We start from the raw sequence: 26801 nt of genomic DNA, 5'->3' as shown, positions 1-26801 counted from the left end.
CGTGGGCGACGACCCCGGGCAAGTATTTGGGCGTTCCGCTCGATGCTTATCGCGATAGCGAGGAGTATTGGAAAGAGCAAACTAAAGACGCACGTGATCGAGCTGGGAAATGGAAAGGCACCAGCCTTTCAATTTTCGCCAGAGCTACAGTCTGCAATCTTTTTTTTATTAGCAAACTCTGGTATGTGATGCAGGTTTTGCATTGCTCGCTTGTGAACGTTCAGAAGCAACAAAGGATATTTGCAGTTTTCATATGGGCGTCCGAATGGGAACGTTGTAGCGGAACGAACCTGTTCCGGCGGGTAAAAGACGGGGGGCTAGGGCTAGGGCACCTCTTTTTAAGGCAGCTGGTGAACCGTTTTTTGTTTTTTCGCGACGTCACAGACCCGTTCTTGCGCACCGTGTGCCAAGTGAAGCTGCGGAGTTTGTGGTGCCCACAGAAGAGCTCTCTGGTGGAACTTTTGGTTACTACAAAGAGATTGTAGCAAGCGTTCGGTTTCTTTCGGCACGTTTTTCCAGCGATTATTTGCGGAAAAGTAAGAGGAAAAAGTTGTACAATGATCTTTGTGATATTGTTTTCCCAGAGCCCATGTACAGGGCCTTGTACAGTGGAGGCCCGGGAGGGGATGTTTTAAAAAGGGTGAAGAAAATGCAGGTGCCACCACGACTTTCTTTTTTAAGTTACACACCGGGACGTTACCAGTTAAAAAGTTTCTAGAGGGAAAGGATTTATTTTTACCGTGGGGATCGAACTGCTTAATTTGTAAACAGCCTGAAACAATAGACCATGTTTTTTTGCATTGCTGGGAAGTGGTTTATTTTTGGGACGTGTTACAAAGAACCATAAAGAAAGAGCTACCACTTGACACGCACGGAATTCGCTATTTAAGCACTGATAATGAGGATGGGGCACCTTTTGATCTCATATTTCTCTTGGGCCTCCACTGTATATGGCGCTCCAGAATGGCAGGCTACCATTGTGACAAAGACGCACGACCGGCCGGAATTTATTTTCGGGAAAGCATGGACTGGTTTCTTGCAATCCAAAAAGCAGCTGCGGAGCCTCCCGAGTGGCTCTCAAGACTAGATCCGTTCTGTATGTTGCGGGAATTTTAAGCTGACGAAGCCAGTCTCGTGCTGGCTGACCACGACAGTGTCGTATGTATATAGCGTTATGTGTATTTTTGTTGTGCAATGTCATGAGCCAAAGACAGGCAATAAAGAAAAAAGAAAAGAAAGCTGGCATGGCGGAGTGGTTAGCGTGCTCGCCTCGCACTCCGGAGACCCTGGTTCGATTCCCCAACTCGACCAATTTCCTACTCGGTGTTATTTATTTATGCGGTGTAACCAGAAATTAGGCTAATTGCTTAACTATTATTACTCAATTAGCCGTTAATTGTCATGCAATTATCATAGAATGCCTTAGGTAGCGTTCCGATATCATTCGAATGCCATCGATGCACTCCGCGCCAATGCTGCTAACGCCGGCTTCGAAGGGCCGAAGTGGCGGACCTCCTAGTGGCGCCATCTGTTGTAGACAGAGAAAGCTGGTCGGTGCCCCTGCTGCGCCGACCGCTCTGCCATCTGGCGGAGCGGGGCTGAAGCAACGGCTGTTCGAGGTGATCCGTATCTACCGACCGGGGCTACGCGACTAGTCGAGTCCTACAGTAGTATTGCGAACGCTATAAAACTCCACTTGTCACAGGCTTCCTTCTGGCCGACGCTGGCTACGACGTGTGGGTAATGAACACGAGGGATATTGGATTTCGTACCAGCCACGTCACGCTGAAGCAGCAAAACGACCGGTACTGGCAATGGAGGTAAGAGGTCTTACGTACAACGCTCATGTTCGCTAATGGGTACGAATTACTCTCCAGATAATTTTACTGAGAATTTGGGTAGCACTCCGTGCTTGTTAAAAAAATTCGGAGTGGTTTAGTCTAGTTAAACCTGGAGGATTTCGAAAGCAACGAGGAGAGAGAGAGAGAGAGGCGATGAAGAGCGCTATGCGCCGCTACTGCGCATGCGCAACTGGCGAGAGTGGCGGCAGCACCTTTGAGTCACCCGCGCCACGCGCAGCGCCGGCGGACTGCTCCTCGCGCAAGCGCAGTATGGCCTTTCGTCAGCTCCGCGAAATGGCTGAGTGTTGTGCCTGAGCCCGCATTCCGCTGGCCTCTCTGAAAACCAGAGCCGTGCGCCCGCCATCACGCAAAGGAAGCCAGGACTGGCCGCCATGGCACGGCTTGCAGGGAGTCATCCTGGCTCACCGGCGCAGACCCTTCCTCCTCCTCCTCCTCACTAGCGTCGGCTCGAGCCAATCCGAACGGTGGCCTGTGTCGTGACCTGATTGGAGCAGTGGAACGCCTTGCTGCCGCGACGGTCACCGGTGGCTATAAGAACAGAGCCGCACTGAGACGCAGCAGCAGACGGGTAGCAGACGCACCATCGTGCCAGAGAGACGCTCTCCGCTGGGCCTAGTCCTAACCCGTTGTGCTCTCGGCCCTTGTATATATGATGTAAAAGCCTTGTAAATACTGTATATGAACGTCCGTTCACTCACCGTCGCATCGACCGTTCTTCTCTCAGCTCTGCTCAACAGAGGCAGCAGGCTGAGACGCTCTAGTTACAACGGTGGTGGCAGCGGTGGGATGCCTCAAACCACAACATCAGTGAGTCGCATAGTGTTGCATTCGTAAGAATAACTGCGTAGGCCTAACATCGTCCTAACAATTGAATGATTAATGCAGTGTAATATGCAGATATTCTTAACCAGAAGTATAGCATGTCCTTCACGGTAACCAAGGAGAATGTTAATTTTGCTGAATTACAGTACAACGCAACTTCTTCTTAAGCTGAGCTCCTTCTCCACGCGGCATTGTGAAAGTATTGTCACGTCTGTCGAATCTAATTTCCGGTAAGATAATAATTTTCATACTGCAGTGGTATTTTATGGAGCAACAGCTTATAATTATTTGGTTGTCATTCTACTTTTTGGCCTGTTGGCACGCGGGCTATAACAACAGTAGGGCATCGAAGGGCATTCGTGTTAACATTTATCATGCAAATTATCAATCGTATACAGCTGTGGTAATCATTGCGCACATGGATCCGATGTATGAAATATGCATATTGAGCACGAGCATAACAATAACTATTGCCGAAACTCCAGCCTTCCCCTTCTTTCTCCAACAATACCTCGTCACATTAAATCATCTTCCAGTCTTGCCCGTCTTAATTTCTCGCCTTTTTTAGAGGGGCAAGCTACTGGTGCGTTCTCCGTGCAGTGTATGGCAGTGTAAGGAAAGTATCAGGTCACGTGGCATGAGAAGTCACCATTAGCTGGCGGGTTACAATCCTATGACCGCTATAACCTAAGCACAGTCCCCACAGGATACCATCGACAACGCCGTGCAGCTTATAGTTAATGAGAGGAACGCAAGTTGATGTGACGGCGGCGTAGTGAGTGAGCTTAAGGAACTATGTGAGCAAGTGTCACCATCTCTCTAGAAGGAACTAATAAGTGGAACAGCCACAGTAGTACTCTTTATCGTGCGCTGAAATAACAGTTGTTTATACTTTCTGCTTGATCGGCCATCAAGGTAGCAGTGGTGGAAAAAAATCTCCCACGTTTTGTTTCGCATCATTTGTTCGTGGGGGAAAATAGTGCCACTGACTCGTGGAAACCGCTACTCTTAATGGGGCGCAGGATTGTCATGGACGTAAAAAGTCCGCATCTATATCACAAGTTTGCCCCACACCATGCGAAGATTTCTTTTCCTTGCAGGTTATATCAGCAACAGAAAGTATGCCACTAACGAGTAAATTGCCCTAAATTACTTGAACCCACATCGATAAAAGGAGCCACTGAAATCCGCAGTGTTGTTGCGCTCCCAAACGCACGTTTGTTGCAGTTTTTAAGGCGAAAGCCTTTTATGGCTCATTCCATCGTCCAAGGTCACGTCCGGTGTAACGCTGTCTTCCACGGATAACGCGGCAACTAATCAGCATAGGAGAACACAAATGGTAGTATCAGATAGAGGGGACAAAATGTGACCCCGACGCCAAGCTTGATGACCGTAGGGTAATTAGTTAATTATATATAGCCATTTATTGCAAAAAACAAAGAAAACAACGAATGCATCGACATAACGCGGACGTCGTTATATCAACGGGAACGATGTGCCGCCACATCCACCAGAACTCGTCACAGCATAGTGAAAATTATCATAGAATGGGCGGAAAATGCCGGATTTGGTTCAAATTAGATTGAAAAATGTGTAATTAAGCGTAATTATTAGTTAAGATCACCGAAAGATCTATAATTTGGGTAGAAATGGCTAAAAACGAGGAAAAGCGGGTGATGACGTCACAACAGACCCACCGCCAAACAACAACTGCCGACGCGCTGTGCATGCGCAGCGTGGCGTCACCGCTTCCTCTCGTAACCCTGGTCCCCTCTGTCGTGAAAGGAATTCAAGCGCGGCAAATTCAAATTAGTGCAGTGAGTCGCACACAGCTTTCGGCTTCCTGCACTTAAATACCGAAGTGTCTCCAACGAATTCTTATTAATGAAACAGTTTCTGTTGTGTAGCTCTCACGAACTTGTTGCATTACAGGTAAAATCACTGCAGCACGTTGGCACTGCAATATGAGGTAGATACTGGGGCTGATTGGCTTATACAGCCTGGGCATGTATGTTGTGTTTCAGGTTCAATCCCGGTAGACTGAAATAGGTTTGGTGTTTCGCCAATCTTTGTGAGCATATCTACTCTTTATAAACATCTCATCCTGTCGCCATTTGCGAAGACGCTGGAATGGCCGCGGAAAGTGAGACGGCCAAATACGCTTTCACTCACATTTCATAATGTACACACTTTCTCATGAGCCCATAGTTTAAGTGCCCTAATAACGCCTTCATCGGTCGTTCCGCTTATATCGATCTCTTGGAGCAGTTTTGAAGAGATCGGCCGCTTCGATCTAGCTGCGTTCATCGACCTCGTCCTCAACACCACCGGTGTGGACCACCTGCCTCTGCTGGCCTACTCGCATGGATTCACTGCTAGCCTTGTCCTCCTCTCCACGAGGCCCGAGTACAACGACAAGGTACGTGCATCTTGGGAAAAATGTGGCACTCCGTAAGAAAACACGGACGTTATATTCCTTGTTCGTATTTCAGCTAGGGCTGCCTATTTAACGCCTTGTTCGAGTTGTTCCAACTAGGAAAAATAAACGCCGGTGTGTCCATTTGGTTGCACAGTGACAATGGAAGTGTATTTTAAGCTACTTATTTTACTCTTCATTAATTTTAAATTTATAGATAGCTTTTTGTGTACCCCAATGACACCTAGCATCTAGCGTCCTGTGTGCCAGAGCTGATCGAGAGGCTATGAAGCCCGTCCTAAGCACGCACGCGGATTTTTTTGTCTGCCACCCAGGGTTCGTTGCAAAGTAAATAAATATATATTTTTTTAACTTTCATTGAAAGAGCTCGTCGATGCCAGAGATATTTGGTGAAAGATTTCAAAACTGGTCGCCGTTTTTAATTCAGTGGAAATGAATTTTAAAGTTTACGATCTCATGGCCACAACACCCCGATTTCTGCGGGCAGCCTTGGGATTGTGACGTCACGAATAAACATTCCGATGTTAGTCCCTTTGTTTTCCCCGAATGAGAAAATTTCGATTCCCTGTTTTGTTGAAGCAGTCGTCAATATTAAATATTCAGACAAGCTATCGGTTACTATTGCTATTTAAGCCACTGAACATGTTCACTGGACCTTCGTTGATACTCTTGGTAACGGTGACGGCGCTGATGGCCGCTCGTGACTGCATATTGTGGTCGCAACAGTGTCTTCGTTTCTGCTGCTCTGAAATTGTTTCGTCATAACTTTTAAAACGCATTTAGCACAGCTTATCTTGAGGGAGGAGCGACATATCCTCCGTTTGCCTTTTACCGGCTATCGGAACGTGGGTATAGGACGCCTTTTGCATTTGGCTGACAGAGAATGCACTTCGAGCGGACGGGACGCTATTGACAAGCTCGCGCTCAATGCCAAAATGCCACAAGATTTGACCCACCGCGGCTGGTTATAGCGCCTTTACAGCAATCTCTACAACGGTCGTTACTAGTAGCTCCTTTATTAGATCTGCTTCTTATTCAGAGCATGGCGGCAAATTTATCCCGGATAAAATTTCGATTACTATGATGCTTTTCGGGAAAGGAGGCAGCATAATGTCGAGAAGTGTCATCATTAACTGCATGTCTTTGTTTCCATTTTTTTTTTATTTCAAGCACGCTAATTTTGTCTAGTTCACCTCTACGCTCATATTGTTTAATTACACTCAGTACTCATTATTAACTATCATTCGCTATCTTTGGTCTGCTTCAAAACGAGAAAAAATTATTTTAAAGGTTAATTGTATCAATTTATTAATTACCAGGAGGCTTCAGAAATGACCGGTGTGCACTGATGTGAAAATTGTAGCCTCAATTCTTAAATTACGTGCCATAAAAAGCCATTCGTGTAATAACATTAATAACAGAACTCTCAACCAATCTATCCTCATAACACATTTTAGTGGTACATCTAACTAGAATGAATAAAGTAGGCGCTTCTTCTTTAGTGATGCTATCGCATGTTTAATCAGTCTTCATTTCGGAGTTAAAAATTCTGACGTGACTGATAGGTTGTAAAAGAACTTTGACTTCTAAAAATTCTGACATGACGTAAGTCCTTCTAAAAGCACTTTGACCACATTTTTAGTTACAGCGAATATCAAACAACCAATCTCCTCCATGACCACCTTTTTCATATTGTGGTAATTTCTTGGGGACAAAAAGTAAGAGCTTTACAACATTTTTATATCTCATTTATATGCCTAATTTATATGACCGTCGTCCGGTTGAAGGGCATGGAAGCATTTTCTGTGAAGTAGCATGATCGGGAACACTCTTTTGCAGGTCGATATCTTGCTCGGCTATGCTCCGGTGGCGAACGTCAGTCATGTGAAGTTTCCTTTTCCACAAGTGATCGGTATCTCCGGAGCTTTGTTTGTGAGTACCGTTTATGGAACGCCTGCATTGCCGTGTCTGTATGTATGGCATTGGCGGGCTTCAAAAATATAATGCAGAAGGAAAGCTACGGGTGTGCATCTGAAATATACTAGGGTATGGTTGACCAACCTATTGCAGTTTTGTGTTCCTTCTTCAATCAGCGGCAGATTAAGTGCTCAAAATACCCTGGAAATTTGTTCATTCTGTTTAGACTGCACGACTTTTGGAAAGCTCCTATGATAGGCTCCTATGATTGCTAATCTAGCCTGAACGAAATCCCAATGCAGCCAATTGATACTGTTCATATTAGAAAGGCAAACAACTACAGAGACGTCGAACCGGCGTGAAACTCATTTAAACAAATGCTGAGCCCTGCCTACCTTCTAGTGTTGTTTTCCAAACTGTGCTTTTTGCGTGGCTTTGTTACCGCTTCCTATAGTCTTCGTAAAAATTTCATGTAACTAGAACGTTATTTCACTGTCATAAGCGCCACACACAGAAACACTGCTCTGGAAAAGTGCGTAAACGCGCGCTGTTTTGATGGGGTTTTAGTGAGCTACAATCCAGCCTTAGGCAGTAGTTTGCTTGAGTTCCCGCTTTTCTTGTCAAATCCGTTCTTAGCGACTGAGTGTTAGCAATAACCATGTAGAAAATATGTGTTAACCAGCTGCGTCCTGGCTTTGCGAAAAATGCTCCTATGTACTCCTATACATTAGTTCATAGCAGCCGCTTGAACCTGGAGCGACTTCAGGGTTAGGCAATAGATAGACATTTGCACGAGATTACTAGCTTCCTCCATATCTTTAGGAGCAAGAATTTGGGCAACTGAAGCAGCGCCGTTTAAGTGGATGTGAAGTGACTGTTTCTGGATACGAAATGATTTTTTTTTAATCAGTGCGATCAGGTCGCAGGTTTCTTATAAACCATCCAGAATGTTCGCCACTGCAGTTTCTTTCAGTGAAACGTATTTTAGATTTCAGTTGCTTCAAGTGACAGTCTATATATTTATCAGCTGTGTATATTTTGCGACAATCTTAAGTTCCTTGCCCAAATAAACGAATACCCGGCTATGGCACTGAGAAGCACTGCAAAGGAATTGAAAGCCTAACTTTTCTAAATGATATTCTCCCGTTCCTCTGGTAGTCGGGGCCTGGTAATTTAGGCATTGAGAACACAATGCATATTGTTAGTATCATGCCTCTATTCAACTCTGTAGGCAAGGTGACTGCAGCGCCTCCTAGGCGGCGTGCTGTGGCAACAGTCAATGTCACGTTAATAGAGATGCATAGGTTTTATAAAAACAACCACAGAGCACTGAGGTTGGCTTCAAAATGTTCTCACCGCAATATTACTAGCGATATTTCTCTCAATGTACGCAACCACTTTTTCCGGTAGCAGCCTTGTTGATGACAATGCACAGCGATTTTGAAAACATTTTATGCGCTGCAGCTAAATCATGTTCAATGATGCAAGAATTAATGACTAGCTTGCAAGCGAAAACATTAACACGTATTATGTTTTATTCCAGCAAAAACACCAAGAACAACCGGATGCACTGCGCTCAGTCTTACTGACCAAGTTTAGCTTAACCACTCCAGGCGACGTTGTCCGACCGCTTGAGCCGCGACGAAGTTACAAAACAGCACAGCGCAACCTTCTGCTGTGGGACCATTTCGATTTACAATATAAAGTATGAGTTCCTGCCAAATCCTTGAGTTCTGCACTCTCTGTTGTCATTAGACCGAAAGTTCTACAAGAACATACCAAAATTTTGAAAGTCGCTTCCGTCATTGCACTAGTAAAGAGATTGAAGCTATTTCGTTCTCCTAATTTGCAGTGCCCTACATGTCTGCTCTTCTTGTGGATGATGATGACGATAATTATGCTGGAGTAAAACATTTATTTCCTTCCGTAAGAAGCTTCACTAAGAGGGCGGGTCAGGTCGGCATGCGGGTCATATCGGCATGGTGCGGGTCAGCATGGTTAGGTCTGCGCTAGACTACACGGCTTCCCAGTGGCCGGGTGGGACTGCGGGTAGGGTCGACTGCCGAATTGAGCTGGCATGCCCAAGTTGTGTGGTGCAAGGAAGGGTATTCATTACAACGTGGACATTTGTTACTGCAGAGTAGATAAACCTAACTGCTGCCGCATGTCACTCCGCACTACCTATATACAATTGTGAGGGTGCGGAGTAATTTGTATATGGCACTTTTTTATACTACGAAGTTCCGCATGAACTGTTCCTGCAGTCGCAAACTCCTCCATTTTTGCTTCGATAATATTTTGGCGCGTAGATATTGCATTCATTTGATAATACGTTACGACGCAGTTCCATTTGCATGCGTTGTTATTCATTTCGTTTTCAGATGTTCTCATTAGCTACAAGATTCACGTACCTAACGCCTTCTTTTTTTGTCTAAAAATCCTTTGTTCATAGTGGGAAAGGAGCTGGTTAGATTTATGTATTTAAGCTCGCCCTACCCCGAATGGCGTGTATCTGCTCATCCTATTCGTCACTGGCAGTTACATTCGCTCCTCTTAACCGGAAGTTATCTCTGGTGCTCCACACCGTACACACGTGCTGAGAAACATTGTACAACGCCGAGCTGCATCCTTCAACTGCAGCTCTTTAACCAGAGGTATTTACCCTGGATCAAGATTGAAATTTTCTGTCTATTCTTCTAGTGTCTTCTGATCGAAGTTAGTGTCCTTGCTTTCGGGGTGTGCAGGTATTTCCTCGTCAAAAGGATTATGACTGCCGCCGATTGCGCAGAAGGTCGGCAATAGTACAGCTGTATGTACGAGCCTGACCACTGCGTTCTTTTTCACCATGAAAGGAAAACGTACTCAGATGATCTCTATATTGCCATCCCAAAACATTTCGCGCAGTTAGGTTGTAGTAGCCGCTCGTTCCAGGCACTAATTCAATTATACCTCCTGCTATTCGCTGCCTGCTGAAGCCAGGTGCCTTGCGAGAGTCGGCAACATGCTGAGACGTGCCAGAGGATGCAAACTGCCGCGAAACAGCCTGATGCAATACAATATAACCTGCAATACGGCAAAATTTGCAATACGACATAACCTGCAATATAATTTAACCTGCACAACGACATAACCTTTTGTCACTGTCTCAGCGGGAACGCCGCTGCAGCTGCAGAGCATCTGGTGCTATTCCGGAGCATCGCTGTGTCAGAAGTCTCGGCCAGTGCTCGGAACATTCTTCAATACTACCACGGGTACGCGAGCTCAAATACCGAGTAGAGGACTGCAGAAAAAGACGCAGTGAGCAGGTCTTCGACGATCGTCATCAACCGAGCCCCGTCTTGAGAAACCGTCGGTCCCCTTGATGAATTGCTGTACAAACCAGTTATAAATAAACATCATATTCGGCTGGCCTGCCCATGCGCGGAAGCCGCTTCGACTCCCAGAAAGTGTCGGCCTGACTACCATGACCACTCAAACGTCACAGAATGCGTTCGAGAGGTGGGATCCCAAGTCACAACAACGCGGAACCTCTAGATTTCTGGGGTAAAGAGGTTATTCCTTTTGCAGCCAAAAGCTAAACTTACGTTTAGCAAGACACAATTCGGGGAGTGGGATGTCGTGTTTGCTCTAGGCTCTAGCTGCTCAACTGCAGCTGCTCAAGCCCGAGCGTCTCGTACTTCGCCTTCTGATGGCGTCGTTCGATTCTCGATGTTACGCGGCGCGTCGATCGGCGGCTCCTGCTAATGTTCTTCTGGCTGGTCGACCGCGTATTACCGCTTCTGTGGGCAGCTGAATGTCTGAAGGAGGCGGCAGGGTAGCGATGAATGATCGCATGGCTGTGCGCTGGTAGGTATCTCGGGCCGCTTCGTATGCGCGTGATGCTGAGTCATGGCGCAGCTGAGAGCGTTAACTTTTTTGGTGGATGTGTGCATACTTACAGAGAAAAGCAGCAACGTGGCATGCGATCTCCAGGAAGAAAAAAGGCTCGCTCATCGACCGAGCGTTCAATCATCTCTCTGTCGGGTCGGCTAAATAACTAGCCGTGCCACAGTTGACTACACTCGCTGTGCTAAGTTAAGCTGAACTTAAGCTGAGCTGTTACTTCGATCTGCGCTATCGGGTTTTCCACGCTGACCAGTTCACGCTTAACGAAAAAGCCGTGACTTCTTAAAGACTAGGTTTTTTAAAGAACAATGTTCATTTGAGTGCGCAGTGCAACATTGCATGGTCATCGTATACCTTGAACTGAAGTCAGTGTCCTCTGCAAATTGCTGCTTAGTTATCATAGATTTGGTTTTGATATTTTGAGATATTATATGAGTGCTTTCTGCAACGCAGTTGGCTTATTTCTAACGATCAGAGATTTTTTAGTTTGCTACACTTCCTATATTTTTCCTTTTTATATGCACTGTTTTACGGCTCTCCAATGTGTTCGCTTGACGCAACCTCTTCTCTTTCTCCCCGAATAATTCTGCTACTGCGCTCTTTTCATCTTTCGCACTTCCTCGGTAATCAGTCCACAAGAAGTTCGTGTGCATGATTCCACAGCAGTCCGCTAAGAGTATCCTTTCTGCACCAACAGACTGCTGGCCCCTTCAGATGTCGTCTGCCATAGCTCTGGCACCCTTTACCGAACTCTTACTTTCAGTAAACTCAACACTTTGCGTGCTTTTATCACAAATGTTGCCTTTTTTCAGTTTCTTCCTATGTGATCTCCTGATGGTGTCGTTTTGACTTTTTATTTCGTGGCGTTTCATGCTGGCCACTGTTCTGATCAATTGCTCGACTTTAAATGCAGGTCCTCTTGTAAATCTCGTTTTATACAATAAACCTTGCAACCATTCGTTAGTTTCCAATACAACGGCTAAATTTGTTTCCCGCAGTTGATTCTTGATCCACTGGGAGACAGTGGGTACCTGCATCTGCCCAGTCTCCCCAGACAGGCTGTAAAGCTTATCTGTGATGTCTTACAAGGACTGCCGTGCTCTTTGGCCTACGCCATTACGCTGATGACGAGTCCAGAGCAACTGAACAGGGTAAGGCGCTTACCATTTACACATATTAGAGACAACCAGCAAGCCCACGCGTGAGTAGATGCCTAAGAAAGGCAACGCCGCTCTGTAACTTACAAAAGGCTGTAAAATGAGTCGACGAGGTCAGAATAAAAGCGATGTTCTCAACTATGTCAACGAGAACACAAGGCGCACCATACCACGTGGAGAAAATAAACGAAAACATATTACAATCACTTCAGCGAATGTGAAACCTCGTCTAAGAAAGGAACAACCTTTTTCTGCACCCATGTGAATAATCGCATTTCCTCGGAGTACGCACCTGCGCGTTGGGAAGGGGCGTTGACTACTCCCTTCCAGAAGGCACATACAAAGACCTTGTAAGGACGAATAATAGCCCCAGAACAAGACACGGAAACTGCTCCTTGAGGACGACGCGTTGACATGCTCAGGCATCGAGAATGAAGCATTAAACGTAGTTTAGCCTGCCTTATATTTACTTCATGATCAGCTTAAATAAAACAACTGAAATCGCACACGAATACAGGCGGCTGAACATGACACGGGCATTGCTGCGTGAACAAGTTCCCGTGCCGTGCACTGTTGCTGGCGTCCATAGCTTGAGTGCTGCTTGGGCTGAAAGCCCTTCGTAGCTTCTTAAGGGAAACGCGATATCATGCCCCTCATGAAGAACGCAACATGTGGATGAGACCTTTTGGCGCAGTAGCTTTAATGCTACCATTGTTCAGAAAATCCGACATCGTCGTCGTCAGCAGCGGCATCCTCGTGAGCGAAAAAGCCACTGGGCCGCCAACCACCTGCGCTACCTTTCCATGGGGACGACATCACAGCGCGCCCGCCGTAGCGTGAGAAAACTTACCACCGTGGCATTTCGCAGGCAAATATTGATTTGTCGGGAGAGATTGATCAGCAAGAGCAGCCTATGTTTCATAAGTGACATAGCTAGCTGTGCTTGAAACAGCCACCTGACCTTCACCTTCCGGAAGTGGATCATCGCTTCTAAGCTTCACCATTGCGCCAGTTGTGGTAGGAGGACTCCTCGGGATCTTTGAACGTACAATAGAATATACTAATTACACATAGAGAGGCATATAGGCAGAACCTCTTCGAAAGGATAGGCAGAGTTCCTCAGGACGCTGAAGGGACCCATTAAAGACATGGAGCCCTACCTTTAAGGCAGAGCCTAAGTGTTCCCACATGTGGTGCCGTAATGTTCCGGTAAAAAATGTAAAACAAGAAATAACCGCGAACCGTCATGTTGTGCATGCGTTCCTGCCGCACTAATGGCGGCAAGACTACAAGACATGTGACACTATTCTTTTATTCAGTCTAACCTTTTCATCAATGTGCAATACACTGTGCCTCATCTTAATCTTTTGTGGTATTATCAATTTCTCTTGATATTTCTTCCTCCTTTCATGCATTCCTCTGTCTTTCTTATGATTTTTATTCATCTGTACTTTACACACAAAGCAGAAGGAAACCAGGATTTTAATGTTGCTTCAAGCTAGAAAAGCCCGTCCGGACTGTATAACAAACAAACAGTCAGCAAACTGTTGTGGCTTCTTCAGTGTAGTAAAGAGCAGGTAAAAGATTATATATAATGCGCATCTAAAGTGTAAAATAAAGTGCTGCACAGTGGCCATTGACTCCAACATTAAAACTAAAGAAACGGAATGGGAACAATTAAAAATGCATTTTTATGGACATCACCGCAATGCATGCGTGGTAATGCAACCATAAATTTAGATGAAAACAGTTTAATGCGCACAAGATTGTGGCCAGACTACCCGTCGTGTCAGCGATATCACTTCAAGTCAGAAATTCTCTAGCCCAGCTTCTGTCTTTCAGACAAGGACACCGGTAACTTTGGCCCACTTCCCCATAGGAAGCTCATACCAGAACCTTCGCCACTTGGTCCAGGTGAGGACTACAATAAAGTACCATGTGCTAAACTTCACACTGTTCTATAATAAGAGGAGATGCACTCATAGTCATTTCTGGCTACAGTAAATGACTTATTGTGTATATAAAAAGAAGCACCAAATTCTGCGTTCACAAACATGGGAGGAACAAAAACTGAGGAGTAAATGTTTTATTTTTATTAAAATAAAATGTGGTGCACACTATCGCGCACGAAATAATTCTAAACTTACGATATCCCAGTAACGAAAATGAAAGCTCCTAATTTTCGTTCTATAAGGACGGCAGCTTAGAAGGCGTAGCTATATAGAGAGTATCATTTCTTATTAATCGCAGTATTGATAGCGGAAGGCTAAACTAGTTGATGTTTTGACTCACAGGGATAACAACTAGTGCATATCAACAAATAATTAGCCAGAAAAAAAGATACCACGAATATTCGATGTAAACTAGTGTCATTCATGGAATAATGTACACCTCATAGGCAGAGAAAACGTTCCTAGAGGATCAAACAAAACCGCATGCACAACTGTAGAAAGTGATAAAGGACGTAATAAAGAGTGTTTACCCACACACGACTCTTTCTTTTGAATTAGGAAGACTTGCAACACCTCGCTTTTTGGTGTTTATTCAAAGAAAGGACAAGTGTCTCTTCACGGAGTGGAGCACAATAATCCATACGGTGTTTACAGTGTGAAGCTCAGGGCCCTGATCCCATTAGTGCCTCGACGGTAACCCTGTGTTTCATTACCCGAGAACTGATGCAACAGCCAGTTTAGGCGATGCAACAATTTCCGCATTACTATGCAGTTCGTAGACCAGATTCATTATGCAGGGCACTCACGTCTTCTGGTGTTTTATTGAGCGAGACAATTTTTCGCGGCTGTCGTCAATAACAACTTTACAGAGTTTCGCCGAGTTTATCCGGTGCAGCAAGTTAAAGTTGAACACTCAGGACGAACTGACGGGCTAGTTGGTTACACATCTCAAAAATCCGAGCGCACAAGAACGATACGAAGACTGATAGATAGGACACACACCACAAAGCGCCGTTGCACACACACCACGGCGCTTTGTGGTGTGTGTCCGTTCTATCAGTCTTCGTTTCGTTCTCGTGTGCTCGGAAATTAGAGAAGTTGAACACGCGTTGCGTTTCTCTATCGCCTTCATACTGCGGTGTGTTAACTAAGGAACGTAGGGTAGTGCCAGTCATCTGGGCAGCTCATGAGCTTGCTGCTCAACCATCGATCTTCGTTCACCAGTTTTTAACGTTTTTATCAGCCTTCCAGCCAAGGATGCCATAGTTACTCTGGAAAACCTACCTTTGTCATTCGACCTGCCTGTAAGTGCACAATTCCAGAAGTCCTTCATGGGCAGGACACGTGCTTTCGAGGAGTATCAGCAAATATTAGATTTTAACAACTTCCTCCGTGCGGTTTGCTGCTTTTTGTTTTCTTTTATGAGTATTTTTAGGGCAAAAATTTAGTAAGTAATTGTTATTTTGGTTTGGTTTGGTTTACTTATGGGGTTTAACGTTCCAGAGCGACTGAGGCTATCAGAGACGCCGTAGTGGAGGGCTCCGGAAATCTCGACCACCTGGGGTTCTTTAACTTGCACTGCTATCGCACAGTACACGGGCCTCTAGAATTTCTCCTCCAAGGAAATTCAACCGCCGCTGCCTGGATCGAACCCGCGTCTTTCGGGTCAGTAGCCGAGCACCATAGCCACTGAGCCACAGCGGTGGCTAAATAAGTGTTCACAGTTTTCAGTGAAACTAAATTATAGGCAATAATTAAAGGCACTTTGATGTAATAGAACGGGTCAAGAAGCACAGAGATTCTCTGTGGTGGACTTGAAACACAGGTTTATTTGGTTTATGGCATGTTTAACGACCCAAACCGACTGAGCCTGCGAGGAAAGTTCAAAAATAGGGCAATAATGGAAGTAATAAGCTGGAACTCTAGTGTTCAACGTATAACTACTGCAATCACGCGCAAGACTGTACGCGGACATTTCTAGGCGACGTTAGTGACCCCCATGTTTATCTCTAAAATTTGGAAAATGCGTTTACACTCACCTTTGGGCACGGTGACTATTGAACCGTGCGGCACGCCAAATCACCCCCGCTGAGCGTACGCAGTGACGCTCAAATGCTCTTCTTACTCCGTCGCACACGTGACCGCTGCCGTGCAGGATAGGCTGCGACAGCGAGCAGCGGCGAGGATCTCTCTTATGGGGACAGAGAACGTGATGTGACTCGTGGGTCACGAAGTGATGCTTGCATGCGAGTGTGGCTGAACCAGTAAGGTCTGTGTAGCTTCCAGTTAAGCAGCCGGGCGGGCGAGTTCATTGTGACGCTACGAAAATCAGAATATTGTTTTCGAAATTCTTAACACTGATGGGACAGATGATTGTTAATACCGGTCAGGAGCTAGTTTGTTATTACAACCAGGCACGTAACTGCCTTAATTCAATAGTTGACTAATATAATATAGTTATTGGGTTTACAGTTAAACCGATTAATTTTTCTTTCTGACGTCTGCCCCAAACGGCATTACTAGGCCTGATGAGTCAGCGTTCCTAGGGCATCACTTTTAATAGTGAGGAAACTGCAGAACATTGTGCTCTTATGAGCATATTCATGGAAATGATCGAACCTTCGTATGCGTTGCAAAATCTTCCCTTTAAAGTGTGCCTTGCGATCGCACCGAGTTGTTAAGACTGCCATTGGAAACCTATAAGGTTCTTTTCGAAAATAATTGAGAAACAACAGCGGAATTTCCTAATTTACTGTGCTAACATGCAGACAGGAATGGTCTAATCTTCCCATTCCTAGCGAAATCTTGCTAAAATGTTTGTCCGGCTCACGTATCCATTAGTTAAGTCTGTAATAGAAAACATACCGAGTGTGTTTTAGGCAATAAGTACCGAAATCTATAAGCTGCTCTCATATCTGCGCATATTTGACTGTTACGGCGCAATCTTACGCCATGCAAAAATATCCGTTCATAAACAACTTCCAGATGAAAAAAAAAATGTGGTTGTTCAGACTTTCAGAGCGTGCTGGGATCTTCCAGATACAATAGCTCGATGGAATGCCCTGGCTGCTAATATTGCGTTGTGCACAAATCGAGCAATTTTTCCCCCTATTTTAGCGAGTCACCTGTGGTTCAAATGATCTTTCTGGCCGTACTAAATAATCTGATCCTGTGCTACTCACTCTTCTCATGATTTTTTGCTTTGTTTTGTTCCTTTGCTTCTTAAGTTCTTGTCATTGTTGAACTCATATCAATACGATGTTGCGCGCTCCTCCTGCTTTATGTAATGAAAACGGGCCCTTGCAGCTTCAATAAATGAAATTGAAAGTGAGAGTGACGGGCTTCGCTGAGGGGCTGTGTATAAATTGTAATCCTCTCGTCTGCCATTTGCAAAGTTTTGTAGAATTCCCCCAAAAAGCTGCATATTTTACGAACATGCCTCATTCATTCACTCGCCATTCATTCTGTAACCGTACACTGTAGGGGCAAATATATTCAGGGATTGAATGCCAACTTTAAGCTTCCCAAAGCACGATACAAAAGACTTCTTGCATGACCGGCTGTACACCTCTGGTTTTTCTTTTCTCCGCGAAGGTGAAATTTGCCTGATAGCCACAAACATTATCTCTGCCTACTAACGTGCAGATAAATACAACAGAGGGTTACCTGTGAATGTATTTGAAGTAAGACACTCCATTTGCTAATTCCGGTTATAAACAACGAATGAAAAGTTTATGCTCAGCTGTACCTGCAGATAATACCACTTCAGTGAAGGCTCAGAGAGGCTAGGGGCCTTTAATGTGTAGGATCTCACGGGTTGCAACATGTTTTCATTTGTGGTTTGCGTAACATTAACAGGAATTATTTCCAGATCTACAGAACCAAGAACTTCGTCATGTATGACTACGGGCTTTTGGAAAATAAGAAGCTCTATGGACAGGTGAGGAAAATATTTTCACGCTAGTTTATTGCAGCCCTTATAATTCCTAAACGCAAATAATCTTCAACAAATCTTCCAGAGTGGTCGCATCATAGCTTTCAGTAAATATATCTTCTTTCTTAGCTGGGGACACTATCATAATGCGCACGTTAATCACGGTGAAATATTCCTTCAAATTATGCATTTGGTTCCAGGAGTACTTGTATTTATCTCGAACAGAAAGTTACTTAATATAAAACTTCTTGTTGAAGGCTATCAATATGAACAACTTGTGTAAGCACAAATAGCGCGATGACAACGCAGAGTGGCGATTGGGTCTAGTTGTCTCATGATTACAAGGAACAAACGGCAGCACAGCCAGAAAATGGACGAACAGAAGCGCTGACTTATCCGCGCTTGTGTTCGTCCATTTTCTGATAACAACGCACTTGGCATGAGGGCCAAAGGCTAACATGCAGTTCCATACCTCCACGTTAGTAACTATAAGAACGTCCGCGGCACACCAAGATTCTGATGTACCCTGTACCTGCAAATACCGAAAGGAAAAAGGAACAGCCTGAAACCACGATCTGTAACCGTATGGCGTGTGTTATTAGCAAGCAAGCTCGCGCTTTAAGAGTTAGTTGTACCTTGTTCCTCTTTAGTCCGTTGAAATATCTTAAAGAACGTCATGAACGCTAATCTACTTCCACTTTTGCGGCTGCGTTCCAGCCGTGCTAACGCTGAAGGCTTTGTAGCTGGTGCGTGGCCAAGTCTGCATAACCAAGCCGACAGATCCTTCTTAAGACTTCAAACACTGCCGTAGGCGTAATACTTTGTGCCCTTCTGCAACCTGTGATCTTGTAGAACCGCTTTTGACAATATCTTCGTAACGCGAAGACTTTCATACGTGGAGCTTTCAGACCGCACCCCTGCGCGTATCCTCACTTCGCGTGCGTTATATTTTCAGTAAACCAAAGGCTATTAGAATTTGTTCCTGAAAAATTATCTCTGCATGAATTTCTGTGCACACCTATAAGTAAAACTTCACAGGCACTAAACAAGACGTATTTGCACACTTGTTTGGGGAAGTCGAAATAAGGTACGCGTTCCTAATCTTTCCGAGCACTGTTCCTCTAGGTTCTGGATTAGTTCCCATCCTATCAGCCCGTGTAATGCCCTTTCGTCCACGCCGTAGTACGGCTTGGATTTGGGCTGCTATGCGTAAGGCGGATATATTGAATTTCGGCTGCGGCGGCCGTATTTCCATGGGGTCAAACTACGGAAACAAACGCTCGCTGTGCGTCGTCATTGCACGATAAACAACCCTAGCCCGTCCAAATTCAATGCAGCCCTTCAATGCAGCGTTGCTAATGTCTCATGTAAACCTTCTGCAAGCCAAAGCAAACGTATTTTTGCTCTTAACCAAACTGGCAGTGCTAAAACATATTTTCTTGATATCATTAAGGAATCCAACTACTCGGAATGCGCTCGCATTCGGCAGCGAAAGTATATATTCGTGCATAAACTGATCTCATTAATTTGGTTGCTGATATCTCCAGTCAAACCTCGGTGTATTCATATCCAATGGGGTCGCAAAATATTTTGATATGTATATACACTTCGATATTTAAAAAATGTACATAAGCTTATCCGCAACGTCGAAGCTAGAATAAACAGCACCTTGCTATTGACGTGCTTCTTTCAGCGACGTGGTCTAAATGGACGGTGCATTGCAGTATTTGTAACTGCTTAGCGTAAAAGATCTAATCATCTTAACGATACACTATCAATAGAATAATATGTTAAAATTAAATTACAGTTGCCTTCCGCACTTCCTTCGGCAACAAATCGAACATGGCATGGCATGGAAAATGAGCAGCATAGACCGCAGGCCATTCTCCGTCACACCCCACCTTCACCTCGTAACGCAATTTCACAGCACTAGCTCTGCCAGCAGGTGCCTGAGGCCACCCACCGAACCTTCTCTACGCGCTTAAAATTATCGCTGAGTGCCGTTAGGGAAACCATCAATTGCAGGGGCACGGCGAGGCGTACGAAATATCGATTGTTCCACTGAATCCGAGCTCGATAAATGTGAACAACAGTGTTACACTTTGCAATGAGATTCTCAAGATTATGTTCTAAATATACTATATACGTAATAATTCCATCTATCCGTGATTGACTGTACTGGCTAATTCACACGTCGTTGCCGTCTCAGTACACAAACGCTGCCTTGAAGCTTCATGAATTACGTAAAGAAGGCTAGTTATGACACTGAGGAAACGGCGTGAAAAGCAAGAAGACAAGAAGCGACAGACGAGTGTGGAACTTGCACCCGACAGTATTTCACCCGATATCGCAATAAATACAAAAGGCATACAGCACAAGCAAATACAGAATAAATCCGAAATAGCCACACTTACTGGCCCATGTCTAAGAAACCTATCTCTTTCTGCCATAAGTGAAGAAAAGGCGCACTCGCTTTCGCTTTCAGTGACTTGCTTACGTGCCAAGCACTTTCTATTGTCGGCACTGAGGAATGCATTTGCATGCTGTCACTTGCGTGACTAGTGTAATTCCTGAGGCTGTTTGCATGCTCTCTTGATCCGTCACTTAAGCAACGACAGTCTGGGCGACATAAGTAGCACCACATGACAGAAATTGCTCGAAGAAAGAGATAGGCTTCTTAGATATTGACCAGTAAGTGTGACAGTACTGAACTGATGATGGTTTGCTTGTGCTGTATACCGTATGTACTCAGTTGGTTCATAAAATTTCTTTTCTCTTTATAGGCAGTGACTGTGGTTAATGTTAACAATTTCGGCGCGCTTATTTTTTCAGACCAGGCCTCCTCCTTACCCTGTAGAACGCATCACCGTTCCCGTGGCTCTGTTTTCGGGCCTAGGAGACACAATCGCTACCCCTACCGACACAGCTATCCTCGTAGAGAGGCTGGGCTCAAGGGTGCTCTTCAACAACATCTTACCGCAAGAGGACTTTGCTCACCTAGACTTTGCCTTCGGCTACCGAGCGACGAATTTCCTCCACCAGCCAATGATCGACACTCTGGAAAGTCGCGCCGAAGGAGGGTCCTGAAAAGAAACAGCGAAGTTTCGCGCGTGCACTCGGAGAATTTGTCGTTTTGAAGTGAGTCGCCAAACGTTCGCTAAATCCGGTGCATGTCACAGCTAAAAATAAAACAGTATACTTACTGCTCTTCAACTGCATCCTTTCACACATACGCGATCCCCAGTCGCCTGGTCAGCGCCTCACTTTGAGGCAAGTCTACAAAATGGACTGAAATCCGTGTCAGCGCGCCCACTGCGACCATTGTTAACAGGTGTGCACGCCTCAGTCCGTCGCAACGCCTCCGACTTGGGTCGCTGGCTCCCATGCATAGTCGACGCCTGAAGTGAATGAAGGAAGCACAGAAGCTCTGTCAGTATTTTATTCACTTAAATGATTGTTTTCGGACTGCAACATTCTTTGTCTAGGTTCCGCCAGCATTTGACGTTATACAGCTGTAACCGGGGAACGTCGCCAGCGCGGCGAACACTTATATTTATTGTATATTTTAACTCAGCCGGGGGATTCAGCACCTCTTTGCTATCCTCTTGAACATGCACTGATCATGGACGTGAAGCAGTGCAACGGCACACGGAAGAAGTAAGCCTAGGGTAGAGTAAAAACGAATACAACGTAGTGCAGAACTAGCAAATGGCATTCGTTTGGAGCGCTGCGGGTATAAATAAACGTAAGCCAATCGAGTAACTGAATGAAAAGTATCGCAATGAGTACACCCACATACACCAGAGAACCTGCAAGATAGCATTTGCAAGTCATACAGTTCAAAAAAAGAAATTCTTTTTCCCACAAAAATATTGACGGGGCGGCCGCGTTTCGATGCAGGCCGAAGGCAAAAGGCGCCCGTGTTCTGTGCGATGTCAGTGCACGCCCTCAAAAGGTTTCTAAAATCACATTCCATTGCACCCGCTCTGTAGATGTGATGTCTGCGAGTATTCTAGTCGGATTCAAAAGTTTGCGCTCAGAACCAGAAATTAACAATTTCTAAAGCTTGCCGCTCACAGCCGATTAGGGCGACACCTCACCGCGCGTTTTTAGCCGCCCCTGCCCAGTGACGTAAACTGGGCAGCCTGGGAGCCATGGACTGGGCGACCCTTATTATTGGCTCTTCCAACCGACGTCACGCGCAATTTTCGCAACAATTCATGCGCAGCTTAGCGCTGATGTTCCTTAAAATACTATTTTATTGATTGTTTATACAGCAGGCGTGCTTTGTCGCTGCTCGAGTATAGCTGTAAGTCTTTCTGATAGCAAGGCGATCTTGTCTTTTCTTGTGATATTTTTGTACACCATCCCAAGGCTCAGGCTCTGCTGCATGGCGGCGCAGTGCGACACCTTAGTGGGTGGAGCTTGGGTAGAGCGGCGCAGCGGTGCTTACCGCTCCGCGTGTCCCTGCTTTCTGTGGGGAGGCGGTTCGCAAGCGAAGATCGGTGCGGCGCGCCGGCCAAGTTTTCGCACATGTGTCCCCCGCTTTAGTCCAGCTGTTCGAACGGCATGGATCCGGAGCTCGAAGCGCGGCTGTGTGCAGCCACCGCTGAGATGGGTTTCGAGCCTTATCACTACAGGCCATACCTAGACCCACAGGACGACGACAGTGACGACTGCAGCGACTCGCCGGTGCAGCTAGGAAACTCGTAAAGGCGGGCGAAAAGATTTGGCGAGAACACGTGCTTTTGTGACCAGACGGATTTCCTAGGTAAGAATCCAGCGCATTTATTTAAAGTAATGTGGTACTTTCGGTGGAGAAGGAAATCCGTCTGCTCACAAAAGCACGTGCTCTCGTCAAATCTCCACCTGTATGCGCCTTTAGATACAAGAACGCACGAAGGATTTTGCAAGTAAGTTCTTCCAGAAAAACAGAAGGACATGTTCCCAAGGGACTTCACCGCACTGCGTAATTATCTCACTACTACAAGCGAAATTAACCCTTTTGAACCGCTCAGAGTTGACAGCCACCAATTTCCACGGTCTTGTAGAATCCAGGAGAGCTGGGCTCGGATGACTTCATTTGTGCATCAAATGCCGATGGTCTTCCCACTTATTCTTCCTCACATATGAGCATCATGGGGAATATTGCCAGAAACACAGACTTTTATTCTGAGCCAGCGGCTACTGCCTTCCACCGCTTCTACACAATATGCCTGAGGGAGATATGGCAGCGGGAACTGGGTCTCACGAACACAGTGACGGCAGTGCGCCAAATCGCAAAATCGAAAACTTCTCTGAGCTCCGCCGACATCCTCCGCTTAAAGTACCATTGTCTACAAACACGGAAGCGGCATCACATTTCCCAGGCACTACCTGCGCTTCAAACGTTACAGGCCTTCCTGCAATGAAAATTTTTTTCGCCATTGCTCGCTCAAGAATCAACGTTTTTTTTGGAACCAGGTGCACGCTTCAAGACATAATTGAGTGGGAGCGCCTCCTCCCAAAGAGTGCCGGTACCCACACTTATGTTGAGTTAACAATTGACGAGCTTAGCGACGCGCTCAAGTTCTTCAATTCGTCGCAGCTGAAGCAATTTTTCAGTTCTCCTTAGACTTAGGCGAAGGATAGCTTATATACGCACGGTCGAAAGACGTCCTACTGGATGAAATTCACCACTTGTGGAACAGCTCAAGGCAGCCGTTGTTCTTGTGCCACATGATGATGTGTGTCGAGCCTGAAGCCGTAAGCTAGGTTCAGCTGGTGAGGGGACTCGATTATGGCACACAGCAGGCCTTTAGGTTTCGCTGCCTTCATACACGGAAACTTTAAGAACTGCGGCGCAGGAACTCACTTGAGAAACATTTTTAAACCGATGCGGTATGCAATCGTGGCCTACGCGCCACATAGCAAAATCATGGCGGCCGGGAACATCATAAACATCGAGGCTTTCATGAGAAACATCACTCTGTTGCTGCCTACCGGCCTCATTACGAGAGGCGTTGCTGCACCCAATTTAATGGCTGAAGGTATTGTGGGAAACTATTTCCTTCGACTCAGCTTCGAATTCGAGGCGACCAGAGTGAGCACACGCCGCGGCCTACGCTTCAATGAACAATATATGATAGGTAAAAGAAGGATATAATGAGATTCGAAAAGGCAATTGCCTTGTACACCCCTGCGACTTTTTTAACCTCGCTACCTACCAACTCCACAGATTTCATTCTGGTCAATGCTCCCGTAATTGCGAACCAGATGGCAGCTGTGGCATTGCTCCAACTTGCAGGAAAAAATATTTATATCCCCCATACGCAACATACCATCGCGCTGCACAGGTAATTCGACTGCTCTTCTGCGGAAATGTGTCCGCTTTGCGGGAAGTGGTGGCTTATAAGCTGAAAAGAAATGACTCTTTCAGTTAGTGTACAAAGAAAACTATGTGGAGTTGCCGTGGGAATAAGTAGGATGTCATGCGCGTTTGACCACAATAGATCTGCTCGTTTATTCACGCAAATTTGACAGTAAAAACAGGGCTGCCTACTCTTCCGTCATTCTTTATTTGCGAAACTCCAAATTTAGTTCAGGTGGGACTTTTCACAGCGCTGCCCTTTGGTGCCGAGTGCCAGTTTGGCCTGGGACTTTTCAACAGAGAAGATTTCTCCAGTCGTGGTGGTTGATTAAGTCCTATGTTCTTTGGCCGTTGACTGACCGGATAGTTAAGCTAGGGTAGTTAAGGCAGGATACTGATTCTGCAAGTTTAGAGCACGCACGTCGTCCGTCGTTTTCGATCTTTGCCTTTTCGCTCTCAAAACTTGCATAAAGAGCGATCGCTGCTATGAGAGCTTGCTCCAGTCGCGCCAGAAATATTGGTGAAAGTGCTCGCCAAGAAGCAAACTTAACAGGAGGGCACACGATCATTGGCGAGTATTTACGTCAGCTGTATATCACAAGTTGCATCTTTAGTGAGACCATAACTTTCCACAACAGGGTGCTCTCCTATAAATAACGCTACTTACACTGCCAGGCAGGGCTTTAAATTTCCTGGTAGCTGTGAATATTGGAATGAAAATTTGCAACTCAGGTGTGCTCACTTTCTTTCTTTAATAACTCATAGAGAGGTACTAAGATAAATGAGTAAACGTCAATATTATAGGAAAACTTAATGGCCCAGCTCTCACAATAGCATATCGCGACGGAATTGTTCTGCGCTCATCGGCTAACTGTCCCGTATGGTCCCCATCGGGTAGAGTTTCAACATCTACGTATTGTGAAAAGGGGCTAAGTGTTTTTTTTTTAACAATGCATATCATGCGGCTCCTATCATGTCTTTCGGTGGGAGAGTAGGATTCGGTGGTTATAAAAAATATTGATTCCAAAAACTGATCGCACAAGGTCACCAGCCTTACACACAAGGATTTGACCTTTCTGGTTTTATTTTCCGAAAACTCGGCGGACTCTTTTGGTACTTTATTTCGAGAACAGCATTTTTTGTTTCTTTTTTCGACCAGCACTATTTGTGCATTAGCATTTTTGGTTTTGTTGATGAAATGTAGATGTCCCTGTGCGGTAAAAATTGATTATATTAACCGTTCATATTAAATATTAACATGTTTTTAATCCATCCATTCATCTTGAAGTTTGTATCACATAAACGGCCTAACTGAAGAGCAGTCTTTGCTCAAGAAAGTCGTTCACTCGTACCAAAAAAGTAAATATGCCGAAGTTAAATGATTTGGCCTTGAGACAAAAAGGTAACGCGCCCTGTATACTTCACATACTGACGCAGCGATGGAACTGCTGCTTAACCACGGCGGAGGTCAGCACCCGAAACGTTCGTGAAGTTTATGCATGATTTCGCACTGACGGTTGCTTGCTACGGTTCTAAAACTTCAATGTCCTTACATCCAGTGGAAGAACCTACTTAATGCACCGACGGTCCCAAGTCGGTGACAAGTGCGAGCGGAGGACACCACACTGGCTAGTAGTGCTTAGATAACTGGTCGAGCGTTTCTGTCTGCAATGGTTTGTCTGAATTCACTGATCAATGTGTCATGACTCAAAGTTACTGTACTAAATTCCTAAAATACCTTTATATCACCGAGTTCATTCGCCCACCACTTTGTTAGTCTTCTGCTGTGACCTTGTAACGAGCACTTGACAGTTGTGATATGCATGCCACAAATACTGGTCTTTCTTGTTTAAAACCGAATTCAAAAAATGAATTCAGCATATATTCGGACAGAAAAGTCCAAACCCTATTTATACATCTGTTTTTATTCAGGCCAGTTTCTCACTCTTTCCAAATCTTTCTCTTGTCCGTTCCTTTACTTTTTGTATGTACTTTGGAAATATTTGAGTTAAATTGCACGGGTAAAAAACCAGTTGTAAGAGAAAGCTGTAATTCCTATACTGTAGCTATAAAATATTTGGCTACAAAAGACAAATACTTATGGTGGAAGTAAAAACAGTATGCTGTAGCTTGACTAAATTGGCATGCCAAATTAACCTTAAAACTGCTATGCTTTCGTTTGGAGCTTTCTTGCAGGACCTACATCGAGAGCTCAATGTCGGGGCTTAGCAACAAAAACATGAAAGCGGTCACTGGATCGACTATGGACCTTCAGATAGCGGCCCTTGTTGTACGAGTGTTTCCATCTTTGACATCCACCCCCCCATATGCAGTAGATCGGTACGCACCAAAAGCTGCATGCAGCATCGAACGGATATCCTGCGCACAGTTCTTCTACCGGCGCTACATCTACTTCCGGTGCAATGCTGCTGAAAATTGGCGGAGGCTTAGCTTTGGTTAAGCCTGGTAGGTTGCGAAAGCAAAAG

The 26801-nt window shown here is 45.3% G+C and overlaps 1 protein-coding gene across 1 annotated transcript in view; it reads left to right on the top strand.

Annotated features, from left to right (window-relative positions):
* Window positions 1-21130, top strand: part of LOC149328412 (lipase lipl-1-like) — a 50731-nt gene extending 29601 nt beyond the window's left edge. The window contains exons 3-9 of the mRNA XM_089560309.1: window positions 1706-1820; window positions 4953-5103; window positions 6961-7053; window positions 11922-12074; window positions 13923-13994; window positions 17904-17972; window positions 20799-21130. Of these exons, the coding sequence (XP_089416435.1) occupies window positions 1706-1820; window positions 4953-5103; window positions 6961-7053; window positions 11922-12074; window positions 13923-13994; window positions 17904-17972; window positions 20799-21053 (908 nt within the window). The 3' untranslated portion in view covers window positions 21054-21130. The remainder of the gene's footprint in view (window positions 1-1705; window positions 1821-4952; window positions 5104-6960; window positions 7054-11921; window positions 12075-13922; window positions 13995-17903; window positions 17973-20798) is intronic.
* Window positions 21131-26801: the final 5671 nt, after the last annotated feature.

The sequence above is a fragment of the Amblyomma mixtum genome, chromosome 9 (genome assembly GCF_055824585.1).
Source record: "Amblyomma mixtum isolate Tamu chromosome 9, ASM5582458v1, whole genome shotgun sequence".
Taxonomy (NCBI): Eukaryota; Metazoa; Arthropoda; class Arachnida; order Ixodida; family Ixodidae; genus Amblyomma; species Amblyomma mixtum.
The sequence above is the reverse complement of the archived record's forward strand: the minus strand, read 5'-3'. Positions and strand labels throughout refer to the sequence as shown.